The sequence below is a fragment of the Canis aureus genome, chromosome 15 (genome assembly GCF_053574225.1).
Source record: "Canis aureus isolate CA01 chromosome 15, VMU_Caureus_v.1.0, whole genome shotgun sequence".
In the NCBI taxonomy this organism is placed as follows: Eukaryota; Metazoa; Chordata; class Mammalia; order Carnivora; family Canidae; genus Canis; species Canis aureus.
In genome coordinates this window covers 66,436,052-66,456,856 of record NC_135625.1, presented here as the reverse complement: position 1 = coordinate 66,456,856, position 20,805 = coordinate 66,436,052, and the positions used below count along the sequence as shown (strand labels likewise).

Sequence of the window (20,805 nt, the reverse complement as noted above, 5' to 3'; positions counted from 1 at the left end):
AGAATAATTAATTCCAGTGTTCACTTTACAAAATGTTATGAATAAAAATAGGGACACTGTGGTTTCAGCAAAACATTACAAACACTGTTTAGGGATCATGAACATTTTAGCCACAATTTGTGGTCAATCAACTATGGTCTGTTAGAATGATAATAGGTTTCCAATTACCTCGTAAAATATATTAAGAAAGCAATTTTGAAGCCTGCTGAAATTTTTGCCTAGGATCTGTGTAAATAAAAAAATCTTTAAAAGATATACACAGCACAAATTTCCCCAAGGTAGAAAGTAGAGATGTCTTCACTCACTCTATGTGATATGGGTAGCACTAGATGAAGGAGCCACTTGTCCATCCTGTGGCTGGATGGAAGGCACCACACTGCCCTTGCTACAGAGGATGGAGATGAAGGCAGAAGATGAAGATGAAAAACATCACTGCCAGAACCATCCTAGCCAAGGGCACGATTTCATCGTAGTTCTGAAACATACTACGTGACCATGTGTAAAAAGCAAAGTCACACTGGAAAAATGTGATTTCCAAAGGTTAGAAAACCTTATGATCATTTATTATACGTCTGTATACAAAACAACACACTGGGTTCGAAACACAACATAGGTCATCTGAATTCATAATTAAATGCTGGAAATTAAGAGTCATCAATTTCTAAAGACCAAATAGAAAATGGTTAGGAAAGTGCTACTCTGGTATAGCTACCAAAAACTTCTCATTTAACAAACTAAAAAAACAGGAAAGGGCTTATGAAAGTTTCATCTTGACAACAGGTCAAAGACTAAGCAATAGCAAAATGCACACATCAATGCCAGAAACAATGAACCCATAACAGCGAGCAATTTAGAATTCAATCATGTTAGAATCATCATTTCACTACTACTTTTTTACACTCTATTACAAATGGTCAGTATATATGTAAAACCTCTTACCTTAAGAAGATTTGTCAAGTAATTCTTCAAAAATTCTTTAAGTCGTTTGTATAATTCCAAGCCAACAAACTGAGCTCCCCCAGGCGTCTGTCCCTTTTTTGATTTGGAAGGAGGGACACCAGCCCCTCGGGCTTGGTTTGACTGGTGAACACTCGTGCAGTAGTTGTAAACATGACTTGGAGAAAAGTTAAAGAAATCAACGTGCATCATCAGTATCAACATTGATTAATACCAAAAGATGTTTAAAGAAAATATGTTCATACCAATATTTCCAATATAGCAACAAAAATCTATAAAAACTACAGCGGAAAAAAACTTCCAATCAACAGGGCAATAAGGCTGAAGTCAACCAGCCCCACTTACAAGCTTGTCCACAGGCCAGGGAGCAGCCTGCTGAGAACAGAGGAAGGTTCTGAGGAAGGTCGCCAAGGAAACACGGGGATCTTATCTTCTCAGATCACGTAATGCGACTGACCTTGTGGGATATTGTCCCGAGAGTGTATCAGAAGGCATGAAAAGAACTGGCCATTGGTACAAAGGTTCCAAACAAGAGACAGAAGCAATTACCTCCTTCAAGAAAACCAAAAAGCTCTAACCATAGTCTATTTTAATTCTTAGCTATATTTCTAGAAATATACATGATACATATCAAAATAACTAAAATTTTATTTTAAACTGATCAATCACAACAGAGCAAGGCTCCTGTGCTATTAGGAGGGACGGAGATGCTGGAGTCACAGAAGAGGCCCCCCTAAGTCGACAATAGCTCTGGGAGGCTGCCGAGCATGGGAAGATGGGCCGGCTAAGGCAGAAAACCACTCTACTTTGTTGTAACTTTTCATACTCTTTTAGTTCGTCTGCATGAAGTATTACTGGGCTAAAACTAATTGAAAGACAACAACACTGACTGAGAAAGAAAAATCCAGTAAGACAAAATATTCTGGCCTATTTGTTTCAAGTTAGTGGGTAAAGACTGAGGCAACTTCAAAAAATAACTCCATACTCCAGAATACGTTACAAAATGGATTAAGAATTAAAATATACAAACCAAAACAATAAAACAAAGAAAATACACACAAACATTTTCCTGATCTCAGACTGGAGAAGGCTTTTCTCAGCAAAGTCATCAAAACACTTAATCTGAAATTGTGAAAACATTTTAGGGAAAGGTATCCTTAATGAGTTACTACCTTTAATCAATTAAAATAATCAAAAACAATGTGAAAAAGTTAACCTCCACGGGAACATGGGCAGAATATACCAACAGAAAATACCAAAGCTGAAAGAAATACATACAAATGGCCAAAAATCTGAAAACAAAACAAAAACAACAAAAAAATGAACAAACTTCAACCTCAGCAGTAATCAGAGAAGGATTCCTTAAAAACAGTGAATCATTTTATTAAATGTTTCAGATGCACTGAGAATGGCAGATTATAACACACGACGAACTCTCATAAATTCATGATCCAGTTTGGACAAATCTCATATTCCCATACTTGTCTCATTCCACTTACATTCCACCTCAACCTTTTAGGAAATTAAGTCGGGCAGATTTTGCAACGTGTGCCTCCTCCTCCTCCCTCATGCCAGTCCTCCTTCCACTTCCTCTAGGGGCAAAGAGCCCCGTGATTTGGTGCACAGCACTCCTGTGAATGTCTTCATAGCTTACTGCGAAACTGTACATGGTATTACTATCCCATCTGTACTCAAACGTTAGCTATGGTACAGATCTACAGGCAGCTATCCCTCTTCCTGTTGATGGGCCCTATTAATGATCACGTGGTGGGCTACAAGTTTGGGCACTGACAAAACTGCAAAGAACAGTACTATCAAGTTCCCTCACATATATGTTTAAGTTTCTCATAGCACAGAGTTGCCAGGTGACAGGAGGGCCACCATGCACTTGACTACACCTTGCCAGATGTGCTCTACAAGTCCTTAGGTGTCACCAGAGGTGCACACATTTCATTGCCTATAGTCTCTCCCACACATCCAAACCATGGCTCATCGCGGTTTTCTTTCTTTTTTTTTAATAAAGATTTTTTTTTATTTATTCATGGGAGACACACACAGAGAGAGGCAGAGACATGGGCAGAGGGAGAAGCAGGCTCCAAGCAAGGAGCCTGACGTGGGACTCGAACCTGGGAATCCTAGATCACGCCCTGAGCAGAAGGCAGGTGCTCAACCACTGAGCCCTCCGGCATCCCTCGTCTCGGTTGTCATCAGCATTTCTCTGATTACAGGGAGATGGAGTAGCCTAGGAGTTTATTGTTTTTATTTCCTTTCCTGTACATTCTCTGTCCTATCTTTCACATTCTTTTCAAAAACAGTTTGCTTGGACACTGATGAGAGTAGAACATGATAGAACCACTCTGCAGTTTTTCCTGTGCAAAGGGTAACATTTTTAGATACATGCCTGGAATAGAATCCCACTCAGCAGTTTAAAAAATGAACTGTTACAAATCAGTTTTAAAAACCTGTTGAAGGGGGGATCCCTGGGTGGCTCAGAGGTTTAGCGCTGCCTTTGGCCCAGGGCGGGATCCTGGAGTCCCGGGATCAAGTCCCGCATCAGGCTCCCTACATGGAGCCTGCTTCTCCCTCTGCCTGTGTCTCTGACTCTCTCTGTGTGTCTCTCATGAATAAATAAATAAAATCTTTAACAAAAAAACAAACAAACAAAAAAAACTTGTTAAAGGGAAAAAGCCAGCTATGTATGGTTCCATTCACATGAGATTAGGCTAAACTAATCTACTGATAGAAATCAGGAGTGATTTCTTCCTCCTTAGAGGGTGAAAATGGACCATCAGGGGCTCCAGGGAACTCTATGTATCTTGAGTAGGATATGGTTTACCTGGGTGTATAGATCTTTCAAAAAATTCAAACAATCTATTTAAGATCTGTGTACTTTGCAGTATGTGAATTTTGCCTGAAAAACATCTTTAAAAACAAGTATATTGGGGCGCCTGGGTGATTCAGTTGGTTAAGTGTCTGCTATTGGCTCAGGTCATGATCCCAGTGTCCTGGGATAGGGTATTAAGTTGGGCTCCCTGCTCAGCAGGGAGTATGCTTGTCCCTCTCCCTCTGCCCCCTCCCCCTGCTCATGCTTGGTCTCTCTCAAATAAATATTAAAAAATAAGTATTACAGACCGACAAATACTGAGTTGCCACTTTGACTTGGCAGTTTACTATGAAAATCCCTGCTGTATCAATTATATAGTCCAGTTATTATCTTCTTGCAGTTTGTAGCCTAACTTTTTTTTATGAAAAGCACCATATAAAGAGAAATTCTTAATTTGTCATCAAGTTTATTCAAATTTTCTTTTACAGTTTACATTTTAATTCTTACTTAGGAAATCCTCTTCTCTGTCAAGGCACTAGTGCATTGTCTTTTACAACTGATTTCACACTGAGATTTCTAATCTAACTAAAGTAAAATTGTGTATGAAGAACAATTATAATTTCATATTTCCCTGCACGGCTATGCAATGGTTCACAAACCACATATGACATGGTCTATCCTTTCCCCACTCTAGGTATTACTATTTCTAGAAAGCCGTCCATTTCAGTGAAGTTTTCAAGTATACTTGCCCAGTTGTCTGAACTCTTAAAAAACCTGTTTTCTGTGATATATTTATTTTAAATGTTATGATTAATTGTGCAAAGAATCAGTTTGGGGGTTTTTACTTCTTTTTAAAAATGTACTTCTTTGTATTATTCTCTAGAAAACCCTGTCCTGATCTGTTAGCTTGGTATTTTTGTTCTTAATGTAAGCATTTAAAACAGATTTTCTTCTTCACACCACTCTGGGTACATCACTTAGGTCTGATATGCATGGGTTTCCCTTATTGTTCAGTTGTCTTTTCTCTTTTCCATTTTTTAGGTCTCTTAAGAGTTGTTTAGGATTTTTTAGATTTCCAAAGTGATTTTTTTTTAACTTTTTAAAAAAACCCTTTAATTTCATTTTAGAATGAATCAGAGAATATTATTTCTTTGCTAGTTTCTTAAATATGTGATGAGACATATAGCTGAATGTGATTTTCTTTACATGTGCTTAAAAAAATATCCATTCTCTTACTGTTGAAAACAGGAACCCATTAGAGCATTCTGTTTTTCAAATCTTGGTCATTTGTCTGTTTATTAATTACTGAGAATTTTTTAATGGAAATCTTCCTAATTATAGATTTGCCAGTTTCTCTCTTATATGTCTCTGAAATACGTCATATATTTTGAGGCCCTGTTAACAAGTATATAAACTTTGAATAATATTCCTGATTATTTGTTTTTTTATTACTAGGAGGTAATCGTGGTCACTCTTCACAATCATGCCTCAGAAAATCCACCAGATCAGATGTGTGGTTAGAATTTACCTCAATACGTTTGTTCCATTTCTTAATCTGCAATTTATATCTGCAACTTTATATCTCTCTTTCTTGGTGTGTCAATGCAAACCACAGCAAAATGCACTCTTTAAAATGGAGTCGGACAATTTCCGATGGATAAGTTTGGTTTTATCATAAAACCAAAATATAAATATACTGTTTTATACATTGCTATTTGGATTAATTTTTATCACCTTATTTTGTTTTGTATTTTCTTTTTCTTTCTATTGGATTGATGGATTTGTTATTCTGTCGTAGTTCTTACATCATTCTGGATTAATATACTTCATTTGGTTACCTAGAAATTTGACATGCATACTTTTTGCCTTCCACCAATTCCGGAAAATTCTCGGGTTGCCATCTCTTCAAATATTTCTGTTCTCCTATTTTCCACTACAGGTATGTCAAACATTTTCATGTCACCTTCCATACCTCAATTCAGGTCTTCAGTTCTGTTCTATCACTTTATCTTTGTTCAAACTTTCTAGTTAATTGATTCTGAAAGAATCAATGTCAAATTTGCTGTTTACTTTAAACATTTTATTTCACACCTAGAGAATTTTCTGTTTCTCCCCCTTGGTTTCTTTCTTTTTTTTTTTTTCCCTTGGTTTCTTTCTTTTCTTTTTTTTTTTTTTTTAATTTTTATTTATTTATGATAGTCACACAGGGAGAGAGAGAGAGAGGCAGAGACATAGGCAGAGGGAGAAGCAGGCTCCATGCACCGGGAGCCTGACGTGGGATTCGATCCTGGGTCTCCAGGATCACGCCCTGGGCCAAAGGCAGGCGCCAAACCACTGCGCCACCCAGGGATCCCCAACATTTCTATATGATTTAGGAGTCAAAAAAGCAATAACAAGGAAAATTATAAAATATTTTGAACTAAATAATAATGAAAATAAAACCTATCAAAATTTGTGGAACAAAGGTAAAAATTCTTTCGAGAAATTTATGCCTTTATATACTTACACTAGAAAAGGTAGGAGGACATTCTGGCAATGGTCCACAAATTGATATACATATCCAATGCAATCCCCATCGGCATCCCAGTTGGTTTCTTTGTAGAAGTGACAAGCTGGTTCTAAAATTCATATGAAATTGCAAGGAAACCCAAAACAACCTTGAAAAAACAAAGCTGGAGTACTCATACTTCAAGATTCCAAAACTTTCTACAAACCACAGTCATCAAGACAGAGAGGCACTGGCAAAGGACAGACATACAGATCAGTGGAACAGAACTGAGAATCCAGAAATAAACCCATGTGCCTGTGGACAAGGATTTTCTACCAAGGGGCCAAGGCCTTTCAATGGGGGAAAAGGGACTTTCAACAACTGGCGCTGGGACAACTAAGACAGGCACATGCAAATGAATGAATTTTCCACCTTATACTATAGAAACTCAAAATGGATCAAAGACCTAAACATGTACGCTAAAATTATAAACCATGTAGAAGACGACATAAGACTAAATCATGACCTTGGGATTAGCAAGGGATCCTTAGACATAACAACAAAAGGAGAAGCAACCAAAGGGGGGGGGGGGAGTCAATGAATTGGACTTCATCAACATTTAAAACTTTTGCATCAAACAATCAAAAAAATGAAAAGTCAATCTACAGAATGGGAGAAAATATCTGTAGACCATGTATCTGATAAAGTATTTGTGTTTAGTATAAAAAACCCTTACAATTCAATAAAAAGACAACTCAATTACAAAACAGGCAAAGGATCTTTCTTTTTAAAGATGAGAGAGAGCAGGGTGGGGGGTCAGAGGGAGAGGGACAAGCAGATTCCACACTGAGCATGGAACCCGACGTGGGGCTCGACCCCGGGACCCTGAGATCATGATCTGAGCCAAAATCAAGAGTTGGACGCTCAACCCTGTCACCTAGGCGCCCCAGGGCAAAAGATCTTAATTGACATTCATTCATTCATTCATTCGGGGGGGTGGGGCAGAGACACAGGCAGAGGGAGAAGCAGGCTCCATGCAGGGAGCCTGACGCGGGACTCGATCCTCGTTCTCCAGGATCACACCCCGGGCTGCAGGCAGTGCTAAACCGCTGAGCCACCTGGGCTGCCCTTAACTGACATTTCTCTAAGCAAGGTATAAAAACTGCCAATAGATACATCATTAGTCATTAGGAAAACATATCAAAACCACAATGAGTAATTCATATCCATTAGGATGGCTGGAATCAAAAAGATACCAAGTGTCAGTCAGGATATAGAGAACCTGGAACCCACACACAGCTTGAGGGCAAGTAAAATGGTACGGGCCACTTTGGAAAAGTTATGCAAAACAGTTAACTTAGAGCTACCATCTGATCCAGAAATGCTGCTTCTGGGTATCTACCCAAGAGTATGAAAATATATGTCCATATAAACACTTGTTCACAGATGTTTAGAGCAGCACTATTTATAATAGCAAAGAGGCAGAAACAACCCAAATGGTCATTAATTGATGAACAAAATGTACATCCATTCAGTGTAATATTACATAGCCACAAACATGAATGAAATATTGATATATGCTACGACATGGATGAAGCTTGAAAACATTATGGTAAACGGAAGATGCCAGTCACAGAAGACCACAGGGATTAGTCTGCTCAGGATGCTCTAACAAAATATAGACTGGCTGGCTTAAACAAAAGATAAATTACTAGGGGTAGAGAGATTAGAGAGATTAAGAGGATGGTAACTAAAGGGTACAGGGTTTGTTAGGTCATGAAAATGGTTCTAAAATTTCTTAGTGACAGTTGAGCACATCTGAATATATTAAAAACCACTGAAAACCCACTTAAATGGGTGAATTACAAGTTATGTGAGTTGTATCTTGATAAAATCATTATTAAAAAATTCAATGCAATCCCAATCTTTAATCACCTTCTCATCCAAAGACACCATTAAGAAAAGGAACAGCAAGGCTTAGATAGGGAGAAATATGAGCAAAACCCATGTGACAAAACAGTGGTGCCCTGAATACAGAAACAATTCCTACAACTCAATGATAAAAAGACTTGGATACCACACAAAGGAAGAGGATGCTAGATTATGTGGCTCTTCTCTAACTGTGCTTCTGTGAAGAACAGCTTAGGGCTTTTGATATGTTCCATATGCTGCTCTTGGTAATTTAAGGTTAAATTCCACTCATCGTATCCATGGTCTTAATTTTGGCAACAAGGACAATGGCTCCCTGGTCTGCTAGCTCCAATACACATTGGCTGCTCTTTAGACCAAACTGGACAATGCTAATCCTGGAACTTTATCCTGCTTCCTTAAATTCAATCTACGGGTTGGTAGATCTCTCTTAATTTTTTTTTTACACAGAGACTTCTCAATTTTGTTCCCGGTATTGATCTGTTCATTATCTTGGACACTAGAGATTTAGCATCTCTGGTTCTGAGAAATGATTTCTATATTCTCTCTATAGAAAAATATTATAAATTTAAAAAGAAATCCCCTATTTTAAAAAAATATTTTATTTATTTATTCATGAGCGAGAGAGAGAGAGAGAGAGAGAAAGAGAGGCAGAGGGAGAGGCAGGCTCTATGCAGGGAGCTCGACGTGGGACTCGATCCTGGATCTCCAGGATCAGGCCCTGGGCTGAAGGCGGCGCTAAACCACTGAGCCACCAGAGCTGCCCCCCTATGTTTTTCGACAGATTTTCTAAGTCAGACATTAGGCCTCAGTCTCCAAAGTCTTGTGCACCTTTTTGTTTTGTTTTTGTTTCACTTTCCATTATTCTTCTAACTCTATTACTTTTCTTTTTAAATTCTGAGTTTATCATTTGAAACATGAGCTCCTTTTTCATGGCATCCTGTTCCTATTTTCTTACTATAATAAGCAGCTTTTTATATCAATGCTAATTTTTTAACACTTTCTTCTGTTCCCTGTATTATCTGTTTCTTCCTGTTCCCTTTTATTCTGTTTGTTTATCCTGTTCTTTCACAACTATTACTCTGCATGATGATAAAGTACTGAGACACCAACCAGAAATGGCTTGCATGAAACTCATGGGCCACAGTGGGTGAGCTGGCCACTTCACTGCTGCCTTCTCTCAGGCCAATAAATGATTTGCTTTTCAGGGCTGTTCATTCTTTCAGAGAACTGTTTGGTCTCCAGAACTGCCACCAGGATTCTGATACAGAATTAGGACCCATCACTCTAAATGTTAACTTTGTCACAGTCAGCATTGATAGTTCCTACTCACACCAACCTCTAAGTCTCCTGACCCTGAACTTCTGATGGTCCTAGTCAGTGTGTTCTACTAAATAGAAGCAACAAGTCATATGCCAGGGATACAGGGTCTTCACTGTCAAGTGTTCTGCACCTGGGAGTAGAGGGAGATGACGGGCTTTTAATTTTATAGATTACAGATCTCTCCGACATATCCCAAGCACTAGCCTGTCTCACACGACCTTCAGCCCAATTGGAGGCTTCAAATCCCGAGCCTTTCCAGTCCTGCAGTTGGAATAGTGGCTTTCCTGCCTCGTCTGCCTGAGTATCCTCTAAGCCAAGGCTTCATACATCCTCGTAATCAGTACCCTGCCTCTATTTGCCTTTCAACTGCCCAATTTTTTTTTTCAAGTTTTTATTTAAATTCCAATTGCAGAATTTAGTGCTTCACTTACATATAACACCCAGGGCTCATCACAACAAGTGCTCTCTTTGTTTCCAACAAAAATTGGTTGAATTCTCACCTATGGTTTTTATTCTCTCCAAATTCATTGTCTCTACTGATCTTAAAATTCTTTTACTATCATTCTAGTGATGTCATAAATGGGAAAGTCAAAATGTAATTTTCATCTGTAACCAGAAGGCCAGAAATTAGCTCCTTTTGTTTCCTATTTCTCTTGCCACTACCCTAGTTTAGAACTTATACAATATCCCGGATGGATTACCGCTACTAAGACCAAGTTGGTCTCTCATTGCGTTTGACTTCTACCTGTTTTAATCCCATTTGGTTTCCAGATTAAACTTCTCAAAATTTGTTGACATCAAGTCACTAATTCTCAAGTCACATATCCAATCTCTATGAACCTATACTTTCAAAAACAAAACAAAAACAGTAAAACAAGTACAAACTCATACCTGCTTTTCAAGGTTCATTAAAACGTGGCATCATCCTCTGCAAATGCTACTTCCCACTTTCTCATTCGTGTCTCTCTCTCTCCAGCCAAATTCTGTAAGACTTTCATCCCTTTTTTCTCATACCTACAGTCATCCTTTGAAGTTCACTTAAATTGCACAGTTTATGACACTCTCCAACCTTGCCAGGGTCAAAATCTATCTCCCTTCTCTATCTCTTATGCAATATTACCTGTCTGCACTACTCATTATAAAATTTGTAATTAACAAGATGTGACCATCAAAATATGTCATCATAAATATTCCATCACACACACCCCCATGTGTACCCACATACTATCTTCCACTTCACTAGGCACTTGAAATAACATATCTGAAACCTAATAGAAAAGTAATTTTAAAAAAGAGACATAAGCTAGAATAAACATCTGACAGAACAGGAAAATAAAATAAGATACAAAATCATAATATCTAAGCCAGATCCTAAAATCTACCTAAACAAAGTGACCTATCACTTGTCAACAAAGTGACAGAAAAAACTACACTACACATTTGGAGGGCTATATGTCAAAAGTAATTTTTATTTCAGTGTATTTATCTGCAGCATTTCTAAAAGCATTCAGGTAACAACCAATTTGTAATTGTGACTAAAATACAAATATTATCAAAGTAATCAAGGAAAAGCAAAAAAAAATTTTTTTCTATTGTCTCTAACAAAGATGCTTATCTTCGGGGACAAAAGAACAACAAGTGGCTAGCTATGAGCTAAAAATGGGGGTATGGTCAGGAGATCATTTCTGTTCCCTCAGAGGGATGGTTCAGAGCAAGTTCTCTGCAAGGATCAATTACTATTCACATAAAAAACAAAAACCTTACAGTTATATGTTAATTTACAATTGAGTATTTGTTTGTGTTAAAGGTGATTTTCAAGTTAATATAAACAACCATTTTCTGTACAAGTGTGTGTGTGTGCGTGCGCACATGCACGCAGATAACACACAGAGGGATGTGCCCAAAAGAGCAGCTGCGAGGACCACTAGTGTGGCCCTGACTTGAATGGAAGATGGAAGGAAAGGAGGTATACTTTTCATTATGTGCCTTTTTGGACTTCTAAATCTTACATGATTATTGATCTGAAAAACAAAAATTCCATTTTAAAAAGTCCCCAAATACATCTATTTTGGGGTTCATGTAGGTTTTTCCTCCCAGGAGCTGCAATCCACAAAGTGAATGGCTGTGTGCAATTGCGGAAGAGTCCAGCCTAAAGCCTGGCTACTCCTCATGAAAACTGCTGGCCTAGGCAACTTTTACTTACTGTTTTTTGTGAAGAGGAAACTTTAGACACAAAGCTTATACAGAAGATAATAATAGGTGTATACTTTTTTTTTTTTTTTTTTAAGAGGGAAGGTAGGGGAGGGGCAGAGGAAGAAGAGAGAGAATCCTCAAGCACACTCCTGGCTGAGCATGGACCCCAACGCTAGGTTAGATCTCACGACCCTGGGATCAGGACCTGACCGAAGCCAAGAGTTGGGCACTTAACCAACTGAGCCACCCAGGCATCCCTAGGTGTAGATTTTTTAGGGAGCAGTGAACCACCTCTTACAAAAAATGGCACCAATTGTGCTTTGAATCCAGGCTGAGTCAGCAGAAAGGCAAGGAACACAGCCCACACATTTGGACACACTCTTTGACAACACACAATATTCAGCTTTTCACAATTTTTAGCTTTGAATCAGCTGTACTATGGGGGGAAATGTTATCAGAAAAGGAAAAAGCAGGTTCTTCATGTGTATCAGAAGCTGTTTGAGAGAAGTCATCTATCCAGGGAAACTAGTCCTTCCCTGAGTCACCCCGGAGTCAGATGTGAAGAAAGACACTGTTGGAGTATTTCCAGTGTAGCATCTGGAAGGGAAAATAATCCATATTGAAATAATTCTGAAATGGATGCACTCCTGAATTACTAGGTGTGACCTTTTTCTGGGAAAACCACAGCCCTCACGCTTCCAGATGCTTTCTTTCCCTCTGCATGAAGTGGGGGTCCTTCTGTTACTCCGCTTCCAGAGACCACACTGACCACGTGCCATTCCACCACATGAACAACTACGTGTTAATGCATCATTTACTTTAGATGAAGAGTATAAAAACAAAATAAATATGACGAATATTTAGAAGAAAATGGGTCACATCTAAGATTACTTTTAAACCAAAAACAACTAAAATAGATTATGAGGATAAGCTAAATATGGGAATAAGAGGAAACCATCAAGAGGTAAAAATAAACTAAAAATCTAAAAGGTAATGAAATAGAAGCTCCATTCAGGAGTCAATGGGTTAGTTGTTTTTATGTAAGGCAGCCAGAATCTAATAAACCCGTATATTTGACTTTTAAAACTTTTGAGAGTCTCTTTAAAAAAGTTCACTGGAGATTCTTCGGTAACACAGCCAAAGGCAGAAAATAGATGAGGAATGAGCAGACATGGGGTCTCTCGGCGCCAGCAGGCCAGTAAGTGGTAGGTAGTATGACAGTTTGTATTGAAGAGCCACGCCTGGTTGTGCCTCTACAACAGGCCGTACAACTCCTCTGTCACCACAGAAGTGTTCAATCATTTGCTAGGCCATCCCTCTGCATGACTGGTAGGGACAAGTCACTGAAAGGGGTCACATCTGATGCAGAGGGGTCTAAGGCAAAGCCACACACGTGCACACATTCCTGCAGATGTTTCCAGAGCACCTTCCCTGCTGCAGGGACTATAAAGGAATGGCTTGTCTCCCACTGCAGGAGTGGTCCGCACACATCCACCTGTAAGACCAAGGAATGATGCCAGTGCTTCGGGGAGATATGGGGGACTCCAATGACTGTCACCTCCAGCACCACGCCTTCAACTCACACACCTCTGGGGAACCTCTCCACGAATTTTAGTTACCACCAAACTCACATGATTTTCATTTTCTAAAAGAGAAGTTAATTCAATTCAAGAAGCAAAACGAAACAGAACGATTTTCCACCACCACTTCTTACCCAACTGAAACTTAAGAGTGGAATTTAAACAGTTAAAATTAAAATTATTAAAAATCATTTGGAAAGACTACACTAGAAGTTGCATTTAAAACATTAAAAATACTTCCTATATTCCTATAGGAATTGACATCACATGTCAACAAATGTATCACCCGTACAAATATGCAAGAGCCCCAAGACCACCTACCATTTGGTACAGTTGGTCTGTAAAGTTGTAAAAGAATCAAATTCTCACTCAGCTATTGTTAGGTATGGTTCTAAAAAGGGATAGCCCATGTGAAGTAACTTTACATCCACAGCATATTTCAAAAGCAAACTCTGCTTGCAACTGATTGTGACTATAAAATTTGAAAATGCTCAGTGTTCTAAATAGGTGTAAGATGAATCAAATTTAAAAGGAGGGGTGCCTGAGTAGCTCAGGGTCATGCTCAGTGGGGAGTCGGCTTGAAGATGCTCTCTCTGCCCATCCCCCTGCTTGTGCTCTCTCTCTCAAAATAACGATAGATCTTCAAATTTAGAATGAGAAAACCTGAACATATCATGTTTATAGTAATAAAAACAAAAAGTTGCTTTTAGAGGCAACTATGCAATATAATTTGTGGGTTCTCTCTCAAAGATAAATATGATTTGTCAACCCTAGAAACTATTTTAATAGTATAAGGTCAGCAGTGACAGGTAGACTTTTATGGGTAGGTATAACTAGGACTCCATTTGCATAATAAAAAATAATAAACTATTTTTTAAATTTTTATTTATTCATTCATGAGAGATACAGAGAGGCAGAGACACAGGCAGAGGGAGAAAGAAGCAGGCTCCCTGCAGGGAATCCGACGTAGAACTCAATCCTAGGACCTCAGGATCATAGTCTGAGCCAAAGGCAGACTCAACTGCTGAGCCACCCAGGTGTCCCAAATAAACTACTTTAATATGCACGTTCTATACTGAAAATCTTAAAAAGCACAAAAGAACATTTGAAAATTTATCATCGGGCAGCCCAGATGGCTCAGCGGTTTAGTGCCGCCTTCAGCCCAGGGCTTGATCCTGGTGTCCCGGGATGGAGTCCCACATTGGGCTCCTGCATGGAGCCTGCTTCTCCCTCTCCCTGTATCTCTGCGCCTCTCTCTCTCTCTCTCTCTCTCTCTCTGTGTGTGTGTGTGTGTGTGTGTGTGTCTCATGAATAAATAAATAAATAAAATCTTAAAAAAAAAATCTCAGGGTCCTGGGATAGAGCCCCATGTGGGGCTCCCTGCTCAGCCCAGAGTCTGCTTCTCCTCCTCTCTCTGCTCCTCCCCCCACCCTCGTTCATCTCGCATACTTGCATACGTTAATAAATAAAACTTAAAAAAAAAAAAAGATGAAAATGTCCAAATACAATCGGACTAGGTGGTTACTTCAAAGTAGACATGGATCATCATCAATCTACTGTGCAAAGAATTTGTTATTCTTTTGGCCCAATCTGCTTTTCTGTGAGATTTTAAGTTTCTACAAAGCTAAGAGAATTTTGCAGCAGGCAGGCCAAGGAGGTAGAAAGGCCACTACCTGGAATATCCCCCGTGTGCCCAGAGCTCCTGTAGGAGAGCTGGCAAGAGGCTAAGTGTGTCAACCTGAGAAGAATGACGCAGCAGCTGGGACATGCCCGCACAGCTGGTAGGTACTGCGGCAGCAGCAGGACCAGCATGTCCTGGCATGTTATCCCTGCAAAGCATATGCTACAGGCAGCCAAGGGCTCAGCAGATTTTACTATAGGTGGAAAAGTGCCCCCAACTCCAGGGATGGTGAACTATGTCAAAGAACATCAGGACGGAGATTAAATATGAATCCCAAGTATGCTCATTTGTAACCTCTTGAGAGGTAAACAGCCAAGACTAGGAAACAGGAAAGGGATTCTTAGTGTACTGGTTCGGGAAAAAGACGACTTTGGAAAAAAGAGGCTAAGAAACAGAATAAACTATTTCAGCCCACAGCACTACAGGGTTTAAAAGCACTACAGGGTTTAAAAGACCAGAAACTTCAACACTGACGAGAACTTATGGAGGTATACGGGGAAAAAAAAAAAAAGAAAGACCTCAACCTGCAGGTTTCTCTTGATTCCAAGGGAAGGCAAAATCATGATTTGAGTGTTCGCAGACCAAAATTAAAAAGGATTTTGGTTGAAGACGAGGGGCAGGTAGATCTGGGGCCTGGCAAAAACAGAAACTAACCACACAGCCTGGTAGACAGACTTGATCACATGGGCTGCTCTCAGTTATGCCACAAGGACCCGCACATCATCCTGCACCCCCTTCATAAATATCTGCTACATTAATCAAGACCACGCTTGTTTTGAACCAAGCATGACACCTCAAGCATGATGGTGTCAATAAACTAAATAAGAAATGACATGACTTATTTCAAGTTCAAAAGAAAGAACATCTGCTGTTATCTACCCCTGTTACATATCCACCCATACAGAATGCATTCCTTTATTTTACTGCCAAAAAATCCCCAAAACACTTCACCACTGTATTGTATCTACAGCTGACCCTGGCTTGAACAACAGAAGTTTGAACTGCATAGGATGATTCAATTTAAGTGTGGATTTGTTTTCAATAAGTACAGTACAGTACTATGAATGTATTTTCTCCTCCTTATGATTTTAATATTTTTTTCTACCTTGCTGTATTGTGAGAACAGACGAAACAACACACAGAACACACAAGATATGTGTTACCTGACTGTTTATGTTCTCAGTAAGGCTTCCAGTTGACAGCAGGCTATTAAGTTTTTGGGGAGTCAAGTGACACGCAGAGCTCGGACTGCACAAGAGGTCAACACCCCAACACCCGTGTTGTTCAAAGGTCAACTGTGTAGTATGTAAGACATCACAGAAAGTTGCAACCGAACAGGCAGGCATGCAGCGAGGAGAAAGGGCTTGAGGCTAAAACTTGAGAAGAAAAAGGAAGCCTTTGAGCAGTGGCTGGAAACAAAGTGGACTGAACTAGACCTTTCGGACTGCAGATGCTCTCGGGCTTTTTTCTTTCCAAAAATACTGTTCTCTTTCCCTTGCCATCTTGAGTTAAAAAGTCAAGAAAAACGTTTACACTGTATAATAAGGCTCCAAGAATATTTGTGTCATATTCCGAAGCAAGACACTTTCTCGAGAAAGCATGTCACATATGTTTCTCCAGCATAAACAAAGGGTAAAAACCTAGCTGTTAGCTTCCAGCCAGAGTCAGGAAGGAAAAGGATCCCTCTTTTCTCTCAACCAGCTTCCCTCTCCCCCATTTCTGACCCATTCTCCTTCAGCAACTAATGACCAGGATTGTCTGACTCTGAAGAGTGAACAGTGGGGTACACAGTCTGCTCCTCCTTCCCGGAACCCAAAGCACCTGCCAACCGGCAACGGAATCAATTGTCAGCATCAGATGTCACTGTAAACCAGCCCGTAGGAGACGATCTGAAGAGGCGATTCAGTAAGTGGTTACAGGAGAGACTGAACATACACCCGGAGAGAAAACTTTAAAAAAGATCTATTGCATCATGCAAACTGAGGCGGGGCTAGAGCTCGCAGCAGTGTTGGAGGCAGTGCTAGGTCTTGGAACACTTCAACAGAAGTGAAGATGTGCTTCAGAAAGAGGTGTCTGCTGCCCCAAAGTTCTCATTCTGACAATAATGACACTGAGACTAAAAATGCAGGTGAGGGGGGAGTGTGCTTGAGAATTTGCAATAATTAATACAAGTAGACAGGGGCACCTGGGTGGCTCAGTCAGTTAAGTGTCTGACCTCGGCTCAGGCCATAGTCTCAGGGTCTTGGGATCGAGCCCTGCATTGGGCTCCCTGCTCAGTGCGGAGCCTGCTTCTCCCTCTTCATCTACCACTCCCCCTGCTCGTGCTCTCTTTCAAATAAGTAAATAAAATCTTTAAAACTGTGGCTGCTACTCATAAATATCTAAAGAATTAATGTAAAATATTTCAGAGTCAGGCTAGCCTCTCCACTCTTAATAAATGTATGAAGCCATTACGTTCTCAAAACTGGGAGGAAAAGAATGCTCAATTGTAGAGTAGTATTCCCCCCAAAATTTTAAAACTGAAGAACTACATATTATAATTATTTGTAGAATGCAAGAATTCAGTAATTGCTGCAAGCAGACAAAGTCTCTACATTCTAGAGTTCTAAAAGCCTAACACCTTGGACAAAGGACCAATCTGATTCAGCCAAAAATGACATATTAAGAAATTCTCCAGAGACAAATCAGCAGGTACATGTCCATGGTCTCCATCGGGGCTTCCCTGATTTTTCTGCACACCAGAAATCCAGCCAAGTGCCTTGTCTCACCACTGGAATCATCTTCAGCTGTATTACTTACAAGATTAAAAAAACAAAAGCCGTGCACTTAAAAGCAAGTCACAGCCCTCTTGAGTGGAGTCATGTCCTCTCATTTGTCAGAGATTCTATTCTTGAAGGTTTTCTGTATCTTATGATCTAGCAATCCCACTCCTAGCCATCTACCCAAGGTAACTGAAAACACTTGTCTACACAAAAATTCACCTATACTATTTCTAACAGCATTGTTCAGGAAGAGCCAGAGAGTGGAAACACCCCAGATGGCCCATGACTGACGAGTGGATAAACAGAATGCAGCATCTACCCACCCGATGCCGCAGTAGAAAGGAATGACATGCTGACACACAATACAACAAGGATGGAACCTGAAAACACTGTGCTGAGTAAAAAAAGCCAGTCTAAAAAGGCTACATACTGTGCAATCCATCAGAAAGGTCCAGAATAGGCAAATGCATCAAGGCAGAAAGTAGATTAGTGGTTGCCAAGACCCAGGGGAGGGAGAATGGAAAGTGACTGCGGATGGGTAAAGTCTTCCTCTGGGGGCGATGGAAATAGTCCACAATTAGACAATGTCAATGGCTGCAGAGCTTTGGGAATACACTAAAAACACCGTATTAAAGAAGGGTGAATTTTTTCACACCCACGTAGGGACACACATACACAATAGGGTGAATTCTGTAGTATGTGAGGTGTATCTCAATTAAGCGGTTTGTAAATGTATGTGCCTGTATGAATGTGTACTCTAATTAGCTTTAAGTTAATTCTGAGCTAGACATGTAGCTTCATATCTATTTAATGTTAATTTTGGGGAAAAGATTCTAAAATATCAGCACGGCTGATGGTATATTGGAATATCACAAAACCAAGTTTGACAATTACTGATACATACTAAAAATTTACACGTGAGTCTCCACTGAACTAACAACTTTATAAACTACTAGAACCAGTAACAATCTGCTCTCTACTGAGTTAGCGTAAATTTTATCTTCTTTTATTTGATTGGAATCAAGAAACTCCGCAAGTTAAAAAGTATATCACAAGTAGGTAATAGAGACCAGGAGCTACATCTTTTACACCCTCGTGACATCTGCAGCATTCAGGCAGCCCCTTGCATACACTATGCACCACATAATGCGTGAGTGAAATGCTTTACTACCATATTTGTAAAACAAGGTCATAAAAGTTAAGACTTTTTGCTCTATGTGGTAACCCTTTAGAGGAAGGTCAGCAAACTGCTCCCATCAAGGGCCAGACAGCAGGTATTTCTGACTTTGTAAACCAGACCATTTCTGATGCAACGACTCTGCTCAGCCCCCAAAGCACGAAGGTGGCTGCAGACAATACAGAGACCCAGGCTCCCTTGCTTTAACCAGCACAGTCCAACAGAACTTTCTGCAATAACAGAACTTTCTGCAATGACAAAAGTAGTTCGCCACCTACAAGCACTTGAAATACAGATAGCATGACTTAGGAACTGTTAATTTTAGTGACTACAAATGTGAACAGCCATATGTAGCGAATAACTCCTACCAAACAGCATTGCTCAAGACTAACCAACTAGCCAATTTCACCTCTGGTCAAAAAACTTAAAGAGTGAGTTAATTTTTAAAGTTAAAAAAGAACTCCGATTGTGTCTCAGAATGAACTGGAAAGAGGAAAACACGATGTAAAATTTCTAGCAATTCATAGATCACACTATAGGAAATAATAAAAATTCTAAGCAAATTAATTGCAGCTCAAGCAGTAGGATACGTGTAGAGTTCCATGTATCTGGATTTCGCCATACTTTGTCTGGTATATACTTGCTGGATTCCAGCTCTGAGGTCGTCCCATATCTGGTCGAGGCCGATCTGCTTCAGTCCATGAGGATTCTGACTCCGGTTCGAGGACATTGTGAGTAATATTCTGAAGTCGTCCAGTGTAGCAATCCTTATGCAAAGTACAGCTAATTCTCCATTAGATGAAAATATACAGTATCATTCCAAATTTATTCACAGCAGCTCAGAAAGGATGTCCTTTAAATGCAGAGAATGAAATCTCATTGCAGGCAGACCTGAAGAAGAAATAAAGTGAATTAATGAATTCTTTCTTGACATCCCAGGGTGGGTAAGAGGGTACCTGCCGCATAGATAGAAACATTCAGTCTACAGGCTTTAGTTGGCACCACACTCATCTACAGAACACTTCTCTTTCTCTGTGCATACAAAATCATATGATCTACGTACACAAATATGCTTAGAGATTTAGTTTGGAATCATACGAATTCATAAGAAAAGTGCTCATAAGAAAAGCTGTTTGGAACTCTGTAGAAGCACAACTAATACTGTTGCCTTTCTTTGCCTTCTGAAAGTATCAAAACCCAAAGGAAACTCCCAAAAAGAGAAGCACAAATACCTAAAAAGTAGGAAAACCCAGCCAGCACCAGCACCCCACCTGATAGTGTGGTCGGGATGGTAGTACCACCTGGTACTATTACCTCTTTAAAACTACACGCCTTCCTAACACTTAATTTTCCCCTAAGGGGAAAGAAATTATCACTTACATTCCCTAGACTCACACACAGTTCAGTTAATTCTATCTTAGATAAGCCAGGCACCTCATACCCATCGAGATGCTCTTTTAATTCCTAGCAGCAACTGAGAAAAACTTTCTACTCCTCCCATTTTTACCTTCTCCTCCCCATACCGTGTCCACTGGGCACCATCATAGTAACTTCAAGTAAATGGATTACTATGGGGCCAATTCAACCTTCTTTCTTCAAACCTCTACATGCCAGTGACTCACAGAATGAAGTTTATCACCAGCCCAGACAGCTCCTCTGAGGCCCAGACCCAGCTCTACACCCAAGTGCCCACTTCACATCTCCTCCGGCAGGTCTCTGGCTGAACTCAGGGACCATCCCCAGCTCTACCGCTCACCAGTGTTGCCCAGCTCCGTAAGGGGCAGCTCCATGTATCCACGTGTCAGAAACTTGGGAATAATTCTAATGCCTCATTCCTATTCTTTCGCATTCCAGTGCTACTCATTTTAACCTTTGGGGTCATGTCACATCC

The 20,805-nt window shown here is 39.9% G+C and overlaps 1 protein-coding gene and 1 long non-coding RNA gene across 7 annotated transcripts in view; both read right to left on the bottom strand.

Annotated features, from left to right (window-relative positions):
* The window catches only part of CUL1 (cullin 1), a 95,367-nt gene that overhangs the window by 39,277 nt on the left and 35,285 nt on the right, over window positions 1–20,805 (bottom strand). For all 6 annotated transcript variants that reach the window (XM_077850288.1, XM_077850287.1, XM_077850286.1 and 3 more), the window contains 2 exons: window positions 19,505–19,805; window positions 940–1,114 (listed from right to left, as the gene is read on the bottom strand). In XM_077850288.1, coding sequence (XP_077706414.1) covers window positions 940–1,114; window positions 19,505–19,644 — 315 coding nt within the window. In that variant the 5' untranslated portion in view covers window positions 19,645–19,805. The remainder of the gene's footprint in view (window positions 1–939; window positions 1,115–19,504; window positions 19,806–20,805) is intronic.
* LOC144285056 (uncharacterized) lies at window positions 10,973–19,493 on the bottom strand. The gene is made up of 2 exons (XR_013353459.1): window positions 16,139–19,493; window positions 10,973–12,311 (listed from the first exon to the last, which is right to left on the bottom strand). It is a non-coding gene; the product is annotated as an uncharacterized LOC144285056 (long non-coding RNA).